The sequence below is a fragment of the Pelodiscus sinensis genome, chromosome 22 (genome assembly GCF_049634645.1).
Source record: "Pelodiscus sinensis isolate JC-2024 chromosome 22, ASM4963464v1, whole genome shotgun sequence".
NCBI classification, from domain to species: domain Eukaryota; kingdom Metazoa; phylum Chordata; order Testudines; family Trionychidae; genus Pelodiscus; species Pelodiscus sinensis.
The window spans coordinates 10,443,061-10,462,119 of NC_134732.1; the positions used below are offsets into that span (position 1 = coordinate 10,443,061).

The following is a 19,059-nucleotide window of genomic DNA, read 5'->3' on the forward strand; positions in this document are numbered from 1 at the left end:
ATGCTGACAGGTTCTTGTTCACTCAAAATATACTGGTTTCTCTTGCATCTCCTGAGGCATCATCCCTCATACCCATGTTACTAAACTATTCTTAAGACATCTGAGGTTCTCTCAATCCTTAAGCAGTCCCTAGTACAGGGATGGAGGTACATGAACCCCACCATTAGCCCATATTACTATTCCTTGCCTTCTTAGTTAACCCTCCTCTTTCAGTTGCCAAGTAACCTCTGAGCTCTAATATTCCATCTTGTTCCCAAAGCAGTTTCCCCAGAGAGGTCAGCCCTCAAAACATTTTTTAAAGGGGAGGGGGTAATAAGAACTACTGGCAGCTCATTACACCTCTGCAGATAATCACTGCTCTCTCTCTTTTTCTCCCCACCACACACTTGCACTTCTAGTAAGCCACACCCAGGATCCATCCTTCCCTACTCCTTGCAAGCCCTCTCCCACCACCAAACATATCCCCCTTAGGGGACACCATTCTCACACTCCCTCATCTCCAACACCCTTTGTTCCAGCAGGCCAATCATGTGCAACCCAGTAAAAGCCAGATGCTATTCAGGAACCTCAGAAGCTCCATTACCTTTGGAAAATGCTCTGCAGGTCCAACCACCAGTAAGATAGTTGGTCTCTTTTCAGTGGGATCAGCCCCTCTGTCCTGTGGCTTCCCCAACAGGTTTGGCCCCTGGTCCCTTGAGTCTGGAACAGGAGTCGGCTCTCTAATCTCATTCTTTTCTCCTTCTGCAGGACCTTGGCATATGGCCCTGGTAAAGAGGCTGGCCAGAAAGCACCAGAGGGTCTGCAGCATTGCTGCTCCAGTGGAAAGTCCCAGTCAAGGAAACCCTGCAAAAAGTGGCTCCCTGCTGCCAAGGATGTGGCTACACTACAAGCACTCCGAGAATCCGTTCTGCACAGCAGCCAGAGAGAGACTCAAGCTAGCAACGCCAGAAGCTCTGTTTCTTTACAGACTATTCCTGCAGCTGAATCCTACCTTTTGAAATTGCGGCTGCAGCTGTCGTGCCTGGCCTGACAAGCAGTTCACTAAGCTGATGGCAACAGATAAACCTCAAGAGCTCTGTCCAGGAGAACTCAAGATATTGAGATTTAGATGAAGCCTAGACAGAGAAACCAAGATGCTGAGCTTACTATGAAAGCTAAAATGGACCCTTTCATTCTTAGAAGCTGGTCAAAACTACCAATTAACCTGCTCTCCCTGGCTCATCTAACGCACATCAAGTGAGCTGAAACCCTGAGTATCCAGCCTGCATTCTCACTGCAGCAGTGCCCAGCCAATCACCTCTCCCGACACTAACATGTTCATTATTCAAACCAGCAATCTCAGCCCAATAGAAGTGTGCGCAACCAGACGATTGCTTTGCATGCAGCCAGACAGTCTTGCAGAGAAATGCTGACTGTAGCCCGCAGAATGAGGCTGCATTAGCCAGGTACCCACAGAGCTGGAGAAGATTATATTTTTAAAAGAAACACCTGCTCTGGGCATCTTAGCTGCAACCCTGACACAACTTCTTTAGCTTACAGAAACTTGAAAGAGGATAAGCATCACACATATCTGCTTATGACTCAGCAACTGCAGCTGAATGTACTGTATATCTTTTATTAACAGCACAGACTCAGATGGCTCTTTATAAGCCAGAGGCCTGCGGTCCTTAGACACAGCTGAACTGACCTCTAAAGCAATGGTTCTCAGCAAGGGGTATGTACACCCCCTGAGGGACTTGGCTGTCTTCCAGGAAGTACAGCAGCTCATCTACATATTTTCCTAGATTTACAAGCTACATAATAAGTACTACTGAAGTCTGTACAAACTAAGATTTCATGGACAATGTTTTGTTTATACTGCTCTATTATACACTGACATTTAAGTAAAATATTTATGTTCCAATAGATTTTTATAATTATACCATAAACATGAGGAAGAAAGCAACTTTCTATCAATAGGAGTGTGCTGTGACACTTGTATTTTTATTTCTAATTTGCTAAGTTTTAAGTGAGGTAAAACTTGAGTACACAAGACCAATCCAACTTCTGAAAGGGGTATAGTAGTCTGGAAAGGTTGAGAAGCTCTGCTCTAAAGAAAAGGAGGGGATACAACTAGTCTACTATAGTCTCATCTGTAGCTCCAATAGTTCTTTGGTGCTGCGTTACACTTCTGCCATGTGGCTTTAACTAGGATACCATGACACATTTACAAAACCTTCATGGCTACTTCTTTCTATAGGATGTAACATGCAGCAGCTAAAGTGCAGCCTACTAGTCAAATTGAACCAGAGTTCTATGATGTAAGGATCCTTAGTAACTCCAAATGTTTACACACGCGCACGCACGCAAATCCTGCCTTGCTGTCTCTATATCAAAGGCAGCAAGGGGTGCAGGGAGGCTTTAAAGCTGGCTCCCGACAAGCACCGGGTCCTGCGAAGCTGCCTGCCCTCCCCTGTATCAGAGGCAGCAGCGGGGGGCGGAGGAGAGTGGGGGGAGGACGGATACCAGCACAGCCTCTGTCCATGGGGAGCTCAGGCTCTGCTTGCAGACCAGCCTTTTGCCTGTCACCCTGCACTGCTGCCTCGGATACAGAGACAGCAGCATGGAGTGGAAGGGGGCTCCCCAGGAGTGGGGCCAGGAGTGCACTGACTGCCATTCCCACCCCCAGGAACCATCAAATAATTGTGTAACTGCTAAGAATTACATCAGAATGCCTGTACTGGGACAGACCAAAGGTCCTTCTAGCCCACTGTCCTGACTTCCAACAGTGGCCAATGCCAGATGCTCCAGAGGGAGTGAACAAAACAGGTAATCATCAAGTGATCCCTCTCGTGTCACCCATATCTAACATCCCTAATCCTATGAGAGGATGCATGGTCCATTCTGAAAGTTTGGTGTTTGCAAGGCCTAAACTCCAGAGAAAAATAAAAAACCACAATACTGATTATAATCACGTAAAATAAAAAGATTTCAGATTTCTATTCTAAACTGCAAAATGGTTTAATAACTTCAGATGAAAGCCACTACAGTATTAATATGGGAATATGACGCAGACTGTAAATCCCAGCACACTATGCTCCTTCATGATTTAAAGGGCCTTGCAGAATTAAAGATCATAAAAATCATAGGGCTGGAGGAAACCTTAAGAGGTCATTAAGTCTAACCCCTCAGCCCAAAGCTGGACCAACCTCAACTAAATCATTCCAGCCAGGGCTTTGTCAAGCCGAGACTTAAAAAGATGAGTGGTTGCAGCTCTTTATTCAATGGAAATTAAAGTGATATCCTTTGGATCATTGTAAATTGTGAGGATAGCCATAAATAATGCTGGGCAAAGGAAAAATGGATTTGGAGAGAATATTTTTCCTTCCAGAAGCCACTTACTTAGGTGATAAAGTTGCTTATTGTATGTAGCTGATTTTTCAACAGTGTGATTATTTTTGGAGTTTTAACTTATGACTGCAGAGACAATCATTTACAGAAAATTATCCAATTCTACATTTGTTTTATGTGAAACTAGCAGAAAAAATTTGCAAAGCTGTAAAAAAAACCGCAAGCTATTTTTCAGATGAGCATGTAATAAATACATACTGTGGCAGACCAAAGGCAGTGGGGCTGCAGGAGATTGGTGGAGGGCGGGTACACCAGGAGTTGGGTGAGTGGGATCCTGTTTCCTGCATAGGCTGCCAGAGACTGTTGCTCAGTAACTAAGATAGGCGGGCACTTGAGACTCATTAAGAGCTGGTCGCTGTAGCAGGCTAATGGGACACATGCAGCCAGTGAAGGCCTGATGGTTCACTATCCAAGGCTTCCCCTCAGGTAACAGAGAGGGGAAAGAGAAGAGTGATGGACTGTAAAGAAGGAAGTGAAGCATGGAGGCAAACAGAAGGTTATAAGCAGGAGAGACTTCATGGAAGTGCCAGGGAGAAGGTACTGTGGGAGTGGTTGGGGAAGTGGTCCAAGGAGAGGCTGTAACTATTCTATTGAGATAAGAGCCCCATTAGCGGCTGCTACCTCCCACCCTGGGCTGGAACCTGAAGTAAGTGGGTGACACTGTAGGTGGGTCCCAACCTTACCCATACTTGGGGTGGGCCACCACCAGGGAAAAGGGGAGCTTAGGACCATGAGTGAGTGACTTACCTGTCATGACACTGGCTTGTTAAGCAGGGACCTTTGCCTCCGAGAGACAAGAGGCAGTGGAAAGGTCACTGGGAGCCTGAAGCAAAATGCAGGACAATGTAGCACTTTAAAGACTAACAAGATGGTTTATTAGATGATGAGCTCTCGTGGGCCAGACCCACTTCCTCAGATCAAATAGTGGAAGAAAGTAGTCACAACCATATATACCAAAGGATACAATTAAAAAAATGAACAAATATGAAAAGGACAAATCACATTGCAGAACAGGAGGAGGATGCGGGGGGGGGGGGAGAGGAGGAAGGAAGGTAAGTGTCTGTGAATTGATGATATTAGAGGTAGGGAGAGTGGGATGGGAGCTGGATGCATGTAGGTAACTGTATGAGTCGGTGGGTTTTCTGTAGAGAGTGGTGTCTAATTTTCCATTGTTGATTTGTACGGTGGTGTCCAGGAAGTGGATCTCTCGTGTTACCTACATGCATCCAGCTCCCATCCAGAACACACCACGCGATCCATCGTCTATAGCCAAGCCCTTCGATACAACCGCATCTGCTCTAATCCCACTGACAGAGACCAGAAGCTTCAGGATCTCTACCAAGCATTTATAAACCTCAACTACCCACCCAGAGAAATAAAAAAGCAAATTGAAAGAGCCAGACGAATACCTAGAAACCATCTACTTCAAGACAGACCCAAGAAAATCAACAAAGAACACCACTTGTCATCACCTACAACCCCCAACTTAAACCTGTCCAACACATTATCAATAAACTACAGCCTATATTGGAACAGGATACCATACTCAAAGAGGCTCTGGGAGACAGACCCATAGTCTCCTATAGACAACCACCTATCCTCAAGATGATTCTTACCAACCACCACAGGACATACCACACTAATACCAACCCTGGTACCTTCCCTTGCAACAAACCCCGTTGCCAGCTTTGTCCACATATTCATTCTGCTGATACCATTATTGGACCTAACCAAGTGAGTTATAAGATCAAGAACACATATTCCTGCGCATCCAGAAATATAATCTATGCTATCATGTGCCGAAAGTGTCCGTCTGCTATGTACATTGGACAAACATCTCAGACACTTCGCCAAAGGATTAATGCCCACAAAACAGATATCAGACAAGATCACAAAGAGAAAACAGTTTCTTGCCATTTTAACCAGAAAGGACACACTCTCAATGACTTGACTTAACCTGCATTCTGCTACAAAGACCTTTTACATCTGCACTTGAAAGGGAATCCTCTGAACTGTCATTCATGTTAAAATTTGACACTTGCCAACAAGGACTTAAACATTTGAACTATCTCACCCATTACCAAGACAGTTTCCCCAATTATCACCTCTAATACCATTAACTCACAAACATCCCACTCTCCCTACCTCTAATATCATCAATTCACAGACACTTATCTTCCTTCCTCCCCCTCCCCCGCATCCCCTTCCTGTTCTGCAATGTGATTTGTCCTTTTCATATTTGTTCATTTTTTTTAATTGTATCCTTTGGTATATATGGTTGTGACTACTTTCTTCCACTATTTGATCTGAGGAAGTGGGTCTGGCCCACAAAAGCTCATCATCTAATAAACCATCTTGTTAGTCTTTAAAGTGCTACATTGTCCTGCATTTTGCTTCAACTACCCCAGACTAACACGGCTACATTTCTATCACTATTCTGGGAGCCTGAGGCATACTAAAAATCCACCAGGAAGCACAGACCCAGGGAGTGAGACTAGAGCTCCACCACAACACTGTATTGCAAGTAGGGATGCTGGATATCTGTTTTAGTATGTGTGTAACTGCAACAGTTTAGTAGTTACAGTTTCTAAAATGCTCCCTGGAGGTGGGGCCAACAGCCAGTTCACTCCACAATCCCAGCCCCACTCCTGAGGAACCCCTGCCACTCCATGCTGGTGCCTCTGATACAAAGGCAGCAGTGTGGAATGGCAGCAGCCCAGGTCTGTAGGGATCTTTCAGCTCCCTGCTGACAGAGGCTGTTCCGGCATCCCATGGAGCAGCTTCTGTCTGCAGTGAACCCAGCATGGAGCAAGGCAATAGCTGGGGCAGCAGCAGCTCCTGTCTGCAGGGGCCCTGACTCCCTGTGGACAAAGACTGCTTTGACATCCCATGGGAGGCAGCAAGGAGTGGGGGGGCAAGAGTCTATCACTCGCTCTCCCCCACCCTCCCTCACTTCCAACTGGCTAAGGCAGGAATTTAGGGTGTGGTGCCCAGTGTAGGTTCTGGGAAGGCATTTGGGGGTGGGCGGTGCAGAAGTGGAGGGTCAGTACTTACCTCAGGTGGCTCCTGACTGGCACACCCCTCTGGCAGTGACTCGTAGGTGGGAGGGAGAGAGGCTCCCATTGCCCACAGACATCACCCCCACAGCTCCAGCCAATGTGAGCTGCAGAGTCAGCACTTGGGAGCGACAGGGTAGAGTGAGCAAACCCCTTGCCCCACCACAAGGATGTGCTGGCCACTTCCAGGAGCATTAAGAGTGGGCAGAGAGCCTTCCTTAGCCCTAATGAACTGTCCCAATGGCAGCTGGTGTCCACTGGGCCCTTTTAAATCACGTGGGCCCCAAGACAATTGCCTCCATTGCATACCCCCCATCAACAGGTCTGCATACACATGGGTGCCAGGTGAATCACCTTCCATTTCCACCCATACAACTGAGTTAAATTCAGTCTCAGTTTGCCTTTTCATGCTTGTTTCTAAATACAACTTCCTACCTGAGGAAGTTCAGTGTGTTTTAGGGATGTAATAGTGTAGTTGATTAACAGATAAGCAAAAGTGTATTGGTTAATGCTATAGACTACATGCATTCCCACCCCCAGGCCAGTAAGTTGTTTTAGCAGGCTGGCCAGTAGTCCAGCTTGTGCTGGGACTGGGAGCTCAGACTCTCGCCGCCGCCCCCCGGAGCTGATGCTGCCTCAATCAGCAGAGGGGAGCTGGTTTTTAAACTGGCTCCCCTCCTGGACCAGCTCCCACCTGGCACCCCATTCTGCTGCCTCTGATACAGAGGCAGCTCTGCAGAGTGGCAGGGGGCTCCCCAAGAGTGGTGCTGCAGCACACTGGGTGCCAGCTCTACCCCTGGGGACTATAGAACAGCTGAGTAACCAATAAGAATTCATGGTTAACTGACTATCAATTAACCGATATTTAAAATCCCTAGTGTGCTTCAGTCAGTACTCATTGACACAGCTGTAATGAGGAGAGGGGAGGGGAGGGCTGCTTCAGAGGCACTGATTGGATTGCTTGTATTGGCATCTTTCCACCTCCTCCAGTCACTAGGAGCTAGAAGATACGGTAGCCAAAATCTCATGTTCCCGAAGTGACTCTGCTGGAATGAGCAGTGACTCATCTTCTTTCAAAGCTCCTTTTGAAACACCCAGCAGTGCTGGCTGCAGATGAGAAACCCATGTGATTACTACAATAGCCCTGTGCCTCTCAGTGTAGGAGAAGTTACTTTCTCCAACAATTTCAGTTCTGAAAGTGACACACAGTGATTGAGTATGTGAACTCTTCACCCTCCAGAGACAGGGCTGAAATACAGCCTATAGAGCTTCCTGCATCAGGCAATTAAAACCAGACATTCTGGCCATTACTTCTTCGACAATTAAACTGGTCATGCAAAAAAAAAAAAAAAAAAAAAAGCACCACAATACACCCTCTACAGTCAGCTGTAGTAATGCATTAAGTTGATATAGGGCACAGGGTAATACATGCTAGGCTGGTTCCCTTTCTAGACACACCTGTAAAGAGGGGTACAGAAATGTAAAAATGATTTATACCTTAGAATACAGTTACAAAAGAATTATTCCAGGTGATGCATCATTGTGACTTAACTGTGAGCCTGTGCCAAACACAAGGGTATGAAGACTGCATATGTGGAGACTTGGTACATAGAGCCCATCTGGTCACTCAATAGTGAATACCCAGTAATGTTTTATACATCATATGAGTAGTGACAGGAGACAGGGCAGACTAAACAATGCAAAACAAATCCCTGTTCCTTACTTGTTACAAATAACTGGAAATTGTCTGGATTTTAAATTCAAATCTGCAGTGGGTTAAATCCCAGGAACACAGCTATCAAATTATTCACTCCCTCTACTCCTGAGTCCCAAGCTTATTGCCACAGAGATCCTGGGATGCAATAATGCACAAGTCCTGTTCTTCCTCATATCTGTATTACTTGGATAAATACATTTATCTTAATGACAATCCCAAACAATCCTGCATTCTGTGTGTTTCATTACTAACATTAGAACTTCCACTGCAAAATCCTTTTCAGAAACCCACTAAAACTGTAATGAGATTAGCTTTATCCCATGGATAATGTGGAAAAGATTTCTCTCATTTACCTTCCTTGCTGAGGTGAGAACAGATTGTAGTTATTTTATTTCTGAGTTTCAATCTGGGGAAAGATTCCCCAGACATATGCCCCATCTGGGTTCATGCCAATGGTCATCAAGTGCACTGAGACAGTACCATCAGTGAATCAGTAAAACATTAACCAGCAACATGGGTGGCTGACTCCTGATGCTATAATGTAACAAATAGACAACACGGGTCTCCAACTTTCACTTTTTGTAGGGATGTCAAAACAGTTAATCAATTAAACACTAGTGCTTAATCCAGGGGTGGGCAATAACTTTTGGTTGGGGGAGTGGGGTCATTCCAAGATTTTGGAAACTGGTCAAGGACTGCACTTATCTGTGGTTGGGGTGCAGGATCTAGGATGGTGCAGAATAGGGATGAATAGTATAGTCAATTAGATATGCAAAAGCTTATCTGTTAATGCTACAGACTAAATGCATTCTTCCACTCCCCAAGTAAATTTAGAAGGCTGGTCAGCAGCCCTGCTCAGCCCAGGCTTGCAATGGTCAGGGATGTTAGGTATCAATTAATTGAATAGTCTAACCTCACAAATTCTTATCAGTTACTCAACTATTCTATAGTCCCCAGGGGAGGGACTGGTAGCCAGAGCCTCCAGCCCCACTTCCAAGGAGATCCTGCCACTCTACGCTGCTGCCTCTGTATCAAAGGAAGCAGCATGGGGTGCTAGGTGGGAGCTGGTCCATGAGGAAAACCAATTTAAAAACCAGCTGACTCAGTGCTGGGTGGCAGCAGTCCCTGTCCTGGGATGTATCTGAGCTCCTGGACCTGGCATGAGCCAGAACTGAGAGAGGCTGCATACCCACCTGGTTCCTAATACACTTGCAGAGCTGCATCGGGAGCAGGTCCAGGACTTAGCACAAACCAGGACTGAGCTGGGCTGCTGGCCAGCCTCCTAAAAAAAATTACTGTGGGGGGAGGAGGGGGAAGAGAGAAATGCATGTAGTCTATAGCATTAACTGATAAGCTTTTGCTTGTTGGTTAATTGACTATACTATTACATCTGTAGTGCTGAGTTCAGGACCTACCCCTGCTGCAGCTCTGCATTTAAAGTTTATTAGGAACCAGGCAGGCAGCCCAGCAGAGTTTCAGCCTGCACTGGGACAGGGAGCTCAGACCTCTCCCAGACAGCAGCTGCTGCCTCTGTATCAGAAGCAACAGCACAGAGCAACAAGTAGTTGGTCTGCAAGGGGAGCCGGTTTTTAAACTGGCTCCCCTTGCAGACCAGCTCCCACCTGGCACCCCATGCTGCTGCCGCTTTGGATACAGAGGCAACAGCACGAAGCAGCAGGGGGCTCCTCAGGAGCGGGGTCTGAATGCACTAGCTGTCAGCCCCAACTATAGAATAGCCAAGTAACCAATAAGAATTCATGAGGTTAATCAACTGTTCAATGAATTGATATCTAACATCTCTAGTGCAGAAGGGTGCATGGGATAAGAGACTAGGGTGCAGGAAACAGTGAGAGGTCTGAGAGGGAATTTGGATAAAGGAGGGGGTTGTGACCTGTGTCAGGGGATTGGGTGCAGGAGAGGATTCTGGCCTGGAGGTGGGATGTAGGAGGGGGTACAGGGTCTGAGAGTTGTGACCTGGGTCAGGGGAGTTTGGAAAATAACCTTGGGGAGGGAGTTGGGGGCAGGAGGGTCGGGGTTCCGGAAGCAGGCTCTGGCTAGCACTTACCTAAAGCGTCTCCTGGCCAGCAGCGCCCCCACCCAAGCAGGTAGGGTTCCCCACCTGCTGCAGCCCCAGAACACTTAATGCTGCTCCCTCTATGTGGCTCTCAGCTCCAGGAGGGGGAAAACGGCTGCCCCTGTCCCCCAGACCCAGCTCCTATTAACTGGTTGTTTGGAACTGGAATGAGGGTGGTCAGATCACAGGAAGCCCCTCTTCCCTCCAGAGCAGAGAGGCACACAGAGCAGTCTCAGGATCCCAGCAGGATGGCCACTGGCCAGATGCAGTGGCTTTGCGGGCCAAATCCCGCCCATGAGAGATATCTTGCTCAGCCCTGGCTTAATTACTTAACAGTTTTTAATTAAGGCTTGCCACCCAGCCCCAATACAGCCATCGGGTCCCAGTGCCTGGCCACCAGCCCCTGTGCAGCTGGGGCTGCACCAGCCCAACATGGCCAGAGTTTACCAGTAAGCATCCCTACCATTTTGCAAAACTTACTTTGAACAAGAAAACAACTCCTTACTGAAGTGGTTTGAGATTTAGGAGCCTGTTTTACTTTCAGACAGACATTTTTGCACTCACTTTTCCAATGAGGGAAAGTACCAATGAGCAGCCCTGTACCTTGGTCTCTTGCCGGCCTTTTTCTGATGTTTTGTTTCCTATCACCATCCCCTGCAGTAGTCTTCAGCTGCAGCCAGGGCTAGTAGAGGCCATTTTCCAAAAGCAGATACTTGGGACTACAGGCAGTCCCCGGGTTTCGTACAAGATAGGGACTATAGGTTTGTTCTTAAGTTGAATTTGTATGTAAGTCGGAACTGGCTCCAGATTCAGCCGCTGCTGAAACTGATCAGCGGCTGACTACAGGAAGCCCTAGGCAGAGAGACAGGAGCAAAGCCGCAGAGGCGAGGGACCCCGCCGCCTGTGCGGCTTTGCTCCGGGGCACAGGAGCAAAGCCGCACAGGCAGCGGGGTCCCGCCGCCTGTGCGGCTTTGCTTGGGTCTCCCTGCTGTGCTGGGGAGGGGGAGGGATGGGACTCCCCCCCCCCCCCCCCAGCACAGCAGGGAGACAGAAGCAAAGCCGCAGAGGCGGGGGACCCCGCCGCCTGTGCGGCTTTGCTCCGGGGCAAAGGAGCAAAGCCGCATGGGCAGCAGGGTCCCGCCACCTGTGCGGCTTTGCTCAGGTCTCCCTGCTGTGCTGGGGAGTCCCCCCCAGCACACCAGGGAGACCTGGAGCAGCTTTTCTTGCCCTGGAGGACGCGGTGGCGGGACCGCTGTGCTCTGAGCGGTCCCGCCACCTGCAAGCTCCAGGGCGAGAAAAGCCCCATTTGTAAGTGCGGATCCGACATAAGTCGGATCCGCGTAAGTTGGGGACTGCCTGTAGTTTGCCCAGTTCTTCTCACTCATTACTCACTCCATGGGGTAGGTCCTAAAAAACCAGCACTGCCCTTGTGGCATGGCCAATGCCATTTGCTCTAGAATAAGGCCACATGTTTTTTATTAGAAGAAGCTCGTGATCTATTGTTTCCTTTTAAGCATTGTACCTGCAACAAGCCTGTGCAGGTTGGTTGAGCTGTTTTGCAGTTGCTCCATGTTATGGACAAGCCACAACAACAGTTATCCAAAAGGAAAAAAAAAAAATCTCAGCAACATGCTGCTACACTCCCTCAATGCATGCTACTTCCATTTAAAAAACCATGGCAGAGGCATTACTACTTCTGCATCTCACTAGGTCAGGCTTGACCTTTATGCAAAGACTTCTTCCAGCTGGATACCTCATAAGCATCACCAGTCTTCTCCAATTTGCTGGAAGTGCAGACTACAGCGATCTAGTTGAAAGAATGTTCCAGGATCACATGTCAAAGAAAGATAGCACATCTAACCCTGATATCCTAGCATAAGATACCAGGTATTGCATGTGTTGCTTGGAGGACAGTGCTCTGTGTGTTTAAATAGATAAGGGATTGGCAACTGCTATATATGCATTTAAAAATTCGCTCCCTGGTGATCTCAGTGACTGTGTGTAGCTTGCCACAGGCTGCAGCATTTTATACCTCTAGCAACAAAAGTGAACCTCTGGGTGGCCAGCGCTGAGCTGCACTTCTTGAGCTCTTGATCTTTACCAATATGAAGTGAGTCCTAAGTAGTGCAGACCCTCCCCCAAACCCAGCTGAATTTCTCACTGGTTCTCTGGGTCAGAGCAGAGTGACACAGGCAGACAGTGAATGTGACAGGCAGTTCTCCAGCTAGACACTCAGAATCCAGCCCTCTAGCACAGATCCCATCTTACCTGGCTACTGCTCAAAATCTTTTAATAGAATGACTCCATGACTGCAAGACTTGCTCAGTCCAAGGCCAAATCAGCACATTCCTCCTCTACAAGGAGGTTTTGCTGAGGCTGTGAAGAACTTTTTGGACTGATTATGAAGTGTTCATTTTGGTTCGAAATTGGGGAAAGTGTGTGTTGGTATTCAGAAGCCTTGTGTGGAATGCATCTGAAACTAGGATGTGGGCCAACCTGCCTACGGAACCATGATGTCCTGCTACATGGAAGAGAACAGATACCAAAACACCCACCCAGAGGGAGAGAGCTACTTCACTCCCTAGAGATCTAAAGTATTTGCTTACTTACACTCAAAAGATGCTAAACTAACCTATATTGGGAGAACAATTTCATGAAGTTGCAAACCTGATCCCAGAATAATACAGAACATAAACCATCCTTGGGAAGTATTGTGTATTGAACAGTTGGCAAATACTTCAAAGCAAGCAAAGAACTCTAGTCCACCCTTTTAAAAAAAAAAAAAAAAAAAAAAAAAAACAAGTGTAATTGGCTTCAGTCATATTGCAAAATCCCTATTCAAGTTAGTGTTGAATCAATAGGTTCTGCCTCAAAGTTCTGAGTTACTCCCACAGGAATGCTGGACCACTGGACAAAGCAAAATTTGTCAGAATTAAATAATTGGTTGCTGAGCAGGGTATGGATGAGAAAATGGAAGGGCAAAGTTTCCCCTCTAAAATCTGCCCAGATGGCAGGTGACACCAGGACTGAGGCGCTCACCAAAAATATAACAAAACAGGAACTGGACTGTCATAGGGGTGGTTCTTAAATTCTCTACTCCTGGGCAAACTATTGTCTGTATTGTAAGAAACTTACTGACATTTTGAAATCAATTGGCAAAACAAACAGGTATGATTATAATATTTGACCAATAAAAATAAGCAGAATTTTAAAATAGTGTGCAGAATTTAATTTTTTGGCACAGTATTCTCCCAGGAGTAGTAAGTGTGACAGATTCAAAACATGTATTTTTACTATACATTGTCAGACATACACAGCATTTTGGAAAAAGTGATGCCCGGATTAAAGAACATCTACTTGTATCATCTAGATCTTAATACTTTCAACTTAAACAGTGGAATGACTAAATAGAACTTTATCATTCACTGATCCCACCAAGGTTATGATTACAGGTATCTCCACCCAGTGACAGATTTACTTGTGGGGAAGTTTTATTTTGCTGGTCTTCTGTTGTAAGTAACAAAACAAGTCTTCCTGCTTTGTCTATCCCTTAAGTCACTTCCCATACAAAACATGAATATATTGTATCAATACAAAGTGTAGCCCAAAACAGTTTGCAGTTAAACAATTACAGAGATAAAACTCAAAATGGGTGAGAAATTTTAATAGTAACAAGGGAGAATGTTTTCAGCCAAGATTTAAAAGGAGGAAATGGACTGATAAGGCAGGAAATTCAAGGTGATGAGGACTGCATGGTAGCAACTACAGTCAAGAAGGCACATGATAAAGCGTGGTGGGGAAAGCGTTTTTGGGTTGGGGGATCATTCAAAAGTGAAGACAAAAAAAATCCCACACATCTCACTGATGTGGCCCCTGACTAAAGGGGGGGGGACCCTTGTCTCACTCCACTTGCACTGTGGGCTGGAATGCAAGGGGGGGGGGAAGAAGGTGAGGGGGAGGGGAGAGGAGAAAGGTTCAGGGCTTGCCCCACAGGCCAGAGTAACTCTTCTGGGGATCCAGGGCTAGTAGATTTTTATGAGCCCAAAAATAAGGTGTTCAGGGTGCAGGAGGGGGCGGCCAGGAAGTGGCCTGCGGGTGTGAGGGAGGGAGCAGGCAGAGGTTGCAGGGTCTGGGCAAGTGGTAGAGCGCAGGAGTGGGCTGAACATGTGGGGGGGTGCAGTGTCCAGGTAGGAGTACATGAGGGTCCCCCACCACCACTCCCAGGCAGTGCACCGCCTGCTTCCATTGTGCACAATTCTGGGCAAAGAGCACAGTGGGGGAATAAACTCCAGGCAAGGAGTTCCCTGTGCTGCCATTCCCCCAGCTGGGGGAGATGAAACTGCAGCACACTGAGCCACTTTCTTCCCCCTTCCAGCCAAGCAGAGCCCACATGCTGGATCTGGCCCCAGCTTGCCTGGCTCTGATCTGCAAGGATGAGGGTCCTCCCCCTCATGCAGCGGGGAGGCAGCGCTGGCGGGCTGGATCCAGTCAAGTCATGGGTTGGATCCATAGGTTTCCCACCCCTGTGATAAATACAGACAGAAGTGTAGACAGACAAGTTATTTGAAGACATTTGGGGAAAAGTCCATGGTGGGTTTCACAACAAGGACAATTTTGAACTGGAGCCTGAAGCTATTGTAACCAGTGCCATTTGTGGCTGAAGCAATTTAGTCATGCTTCTTTGCAGGCATGAGAAGGTGAGCAGCAACTCACATTCTTGAATCAGGAGAGCTGGTACCTGAGGAGATCAGAGAAGAGATTTGCCATTGTCAAGGAAGGAGAAGATGAAAACAGATGTAGATTTCAATACAGTTTGAACTGAAGCAGAGTCACAGAGGAAACTTGTTACTGAATTGATGACAGATTAGCTGACATAGGTGTGAGTAGAAAAAAAGCTCAAGGAGGACATCATCATTAGAGTGTAGAGGCAAACAGATGGTCAAGGCTGAGAAGAAAAGGAGCCATGCTTGACTTAGTTTCTTAAATATTCATGAGTTAGTCCAAGTGAAGAGGTTTTTCACCATTTCAGAAGAGGTTACTGCAGACGAAGCTGATTTACTACTTCAGGCTCTGCACGCAAGTGGCTGGCCAACAAATTCCACCAGTTCACTGGTTCAATTGGCTTTAATTTCAGCAGCAAAGGTGCACTTTTGAAAGGATACTCCAGCCCTGCAATTGATTATGATTGTAGGAAAAGTGTTAGCAGTATGAATGCATGAACAATGAAAACATTCCTTTCTAATAGCAGAGCGATTTTAATATGGGGACTTTACACCCAATGCAATGGCCACAATGCTACACAGACAAGTCAAACTAGTTTCCCATCTGAGCACAGTATAGTTCATTTGGAGAAGTTACTTTTCACTTACCCTCCTATAAAGCTTATGTAGTGTTGATCAGAGAAATGGCAAACTACTCCAGAGGCAGCTGCCATCAAATGATAGATAAGTAAAGAATATGGTTTCTTATTTTCTAAATAGTTCATTCTCACTGGTATAACTGAAACCATTATTTTGATCATCTGACAAGGTTAGTGATAGTCATTAATAGTGGTTCAGTGATACAGAGGCCGAATGGTTTTAAAATAAACCAAATGTAAATAATGTAGCACTGTTCCTAATAGGGATGGGAATGGTTAACCAGTAAACTGGTAGGGCCTGGCCAGTGCATTACAGCCATGGCAGGGGGAGGCACTTACCCCACCTTAATCAGTTAACTGGTTAAACAGAATGTTTAACCAGGGTTTTACATCCCTAATCCTTAGCAACTTCCACAATCTAAGCATCTTTCTACATGAACACCCCCTTCCCCCCACCACCACCACACACAGAAATGGAAAGCAGCAAATATTCCATGCCACAAATACTACATGATAATTTCTGCACCTGGAAATTTTCATCTAAAGAAAACTGAGGTAATTGTACTATTGCCCAAGAACCTACACTGTTTTGGATGCTGAGTATGAGCAACAAGCATTATCAGCATTGTTACTGCAAGGATCCAGCTTATTTATTGACACAAGTGGGTTTTTAAACTCATTAGTATTAGTCTTATTCACAACTAAGGTTAAAGCTATTCTTCCTTTCATAAGATCAATTTTTCGGGAAAAGAATTAAAGTGGTACAGGCAGTCCCCGGGTTACGTACAAGATAGGGACTGTAGGTTTGTTCTTAAGTTGAATCTGTATGTAAGTCGGAACTGGCGTCCAGATTCAGCCGCTGCTGAAACTGACTGCCAGTTCTGACTTACATACAGATTCAACTTAAGAACCCCAGGCGTCCCCAAGTCAGCTGCTGCTGAAACTGATCAGCAGCTGATTCCAGGAAGCCGGGGGCAGAGCAACTCTGCCTTGGGCTTCCTGTAGTCAGCTGCTGATCAGTTTCAGCAGAAGCTGACTTGGGGACGCCTGGGGCAGAGCAGCTGGGGTGCTGCTGGATTGCTCCAGTAGCGCCACTCCTCGGTGCTACTGGACCAACCCAGCAGCACCCCATCTGCTCTGCCCCAGGCGTCCTGATTCAGCCGCTGCTGAAACTGACCAGCAGCGGCTGAATCAGGACCTGGGGCAGAGCAGCTGGGGTGCTGCCGGGTTGGTCCAGTAGTGCCCAGAGTGGCGCTGCAGGACCAATCGGCAGCGCCCCAGCTGCTCTGCCCCAGGGTCCAAAACAAAAGCCTGGTCTGCTGGGGGGGGCACACTAACTGCGCCCCCCCCCCCCCCAGCAGACCAGGGACACGGGGAACAGAGGCGCAGCGGCAGCGGGGTGCCGCGCCTCTGAGGCTTTGCTCTGGCAAAGCCTCAGAAGCGCGGGAACCTGCCCAGTGCCCCTGGTCTGCTGGAGACGGTCTCCAGCAGACCAGGGGCACCGGAGCAGCTTACGAACGGGGCTCTCTCGCCCCGGAGCTCGCAGGTAGCAATCCGCCACCTCGGCCCCCCGGGCGAGAAAGCCCCGTTCGTAAGTGCGGATCCGACGTAAGTCGGGGACTGCCTGTACTTCATTCCTGCAACTCATTTACAGATGATAGGAAAGAAAAATGCTAGGTGCCTAAGCCAGAGAATGTTTTGCTGAACCACTGCTAACCCACCAGTTACATGATTACTCAATGTCTCCGGGGCAGGACCAGCAGCCAATGCACTACTGGCTCCACTCTTGGGGAGCCCCCCTGCCATCCCACAAGGGGAGCCAGCTTTTAAAAAAAAAAAAAAAAAAAAAAGATTCCCAAGACAGACCAGCTCCCACTACTGCCTCTGTATCAGAGGCAGCAGCGTCAGCTGGCAGCAGCCCTGTCCACAGGGGGCCTGGGCCTGTGGCAGAGAGGCTGCTCTGACATCCCACAGACCAGCGTCTGTCTGCAGCAAGCCCAGGCCTGCTTCATACAACGTTGCTGCCACCCCACACTGCCACCTCTGATACAGAGGCAGCACTGTGTGGTAGGCAGCTCCCCTACATGCTCTTCATTGAAAATTCAGGACTAGCAGCCTGGGACTGAGCCAATGTGTCAGTTGGTTTTAAAGACCACGCAGAGGGAAAGTATTGAGGTTAACTGGGACAGTTAACCAGTAAGTGATTGCTTATAGGTTTAAGGATTAGCCAACTAGCCACTTAACATCTATACCCACTAGAAGTTTCACAAATGTGAACTTGTGCTCCAACAGAATTTTCCTGAGCAGTTAGACATCAGACAATGGACCCAGTTACATGCTAATTGGAATATTTTCACTTAATGTATTCCCCAAACATAACTCCAATTAATTGACCTCTGGCTAGCTTTAAGAATGAGAAAAGGAGGTTAATAAACTCTCAAAAGCTTATAATTAATGAAAAATGGACATTTTGATGGAAAAAATATTCTAAACAAACCTACTGCAGCCTACCTACCAATACTCAAAACTCTGCAACATTTTAAGTTCTCTTAACGCATTTACTAGGAAGCACATATTGCCCCAATGAATGCATCCTGAAACATGCACCATTCTAACATAAGCTTTACAAACAATATCCAAAAGCCCAGATTTGATGAGAAGAGAATTGACTACTTTGTAGGGGGGAAAAAGTGAGTATGAATAACCATGGCAAAGAGAAAGTTTGCTCAGGTGAAAGGACAGTGTTGATGGAGGAAAGAGAATAAGATGGATAAAGTTGCAGAGAGACTATTTGGGTTTTTTTTAAATTTTTCTGGGTAAAGTGGGTTCATAAGCCTCTCTCTCCAATCAGAACCATATATTCCTGACCTCTGAGCACTTCCTAACTTAGCTTCCTGCAACATGCTGGTTTTCACCTAATGTGAAATGCATATATACACCCCCTTAGAAAATGAGAAGTCTAAGGGAACAATACTGCCAAGGAAGAAAAGGGCTTGCACACTCAACTGCCCAAGCATGTAGATGTAAGCACAGCATGTTCTGTTGCCTGAACCAACACAATTCTCTCAGAATAAGCAGCTCAGTGCCCATGAAGAACAGCTAGTCATGCATTTTATGAGGGCACATGCAAATACAGTACTTAGTATTTGAAGTTTAGATTTCAAAGTTAAATACTTCTCAATGCAAAGAATCACTGATTAAAGACAAAATCCCTGTTAGTCACAAATATCTGCATAGCTTGCAAGATCCATCATAGTATCTGTGCAGCTAGCAAGATCTTCATGCATCTGGAGAATTATTTTCCTCTACTTTAAAAAAGTATAATTCTCAAGCAAAAAGCTATCAGCAAGAAATTATATAACTTCAGGAAAAAACCCTGTCAGAATAGTTTTCAAACATTTAGTAAATCTAGTCTAAGAACAAAAGGATGAAAGTCACCACACAATATCCATAATACTAGCCT

The 19,059-nt window shown here is 46.6% G+C and overlaps 1 protein-coding gene across 4 annotated transcripts in view; it reads right to left on the reverse strand.

The window, feature by feature from the left end:
- SLC25A25 (solute carrier family 25 member 25) overlaps positions 1-19,059 on the reverse strand; it is a 46,957-nt gene that overhangs the window by 22,465 nt on the left and 5,433 nt on the right. Inside the window, exon 1 of one of the 4 annotated variants that reach the window (XM_075905721.1) lies at positions 15,259-15,374. The exons of 1 other annotated variant lie outside the window; for it this stretch is intronic. In XM_075905721.1, the coding sequence (XP_075761836.1) occupies positions 15,259-15,261 (3 nt within the window). In that variant the 5' untranslated portion in view covers positions 15,262-15,374. Of the gene's footprint in view, positions 1-583; positions 1,571-6,444; positions 7,019-15,258; positions 15,375-19,059 lie in introns of those variants that run through there. 2 more of the 4 variants (XM_075905720.1, XM_006136325.4) reach the window with 2 other exon arrangements.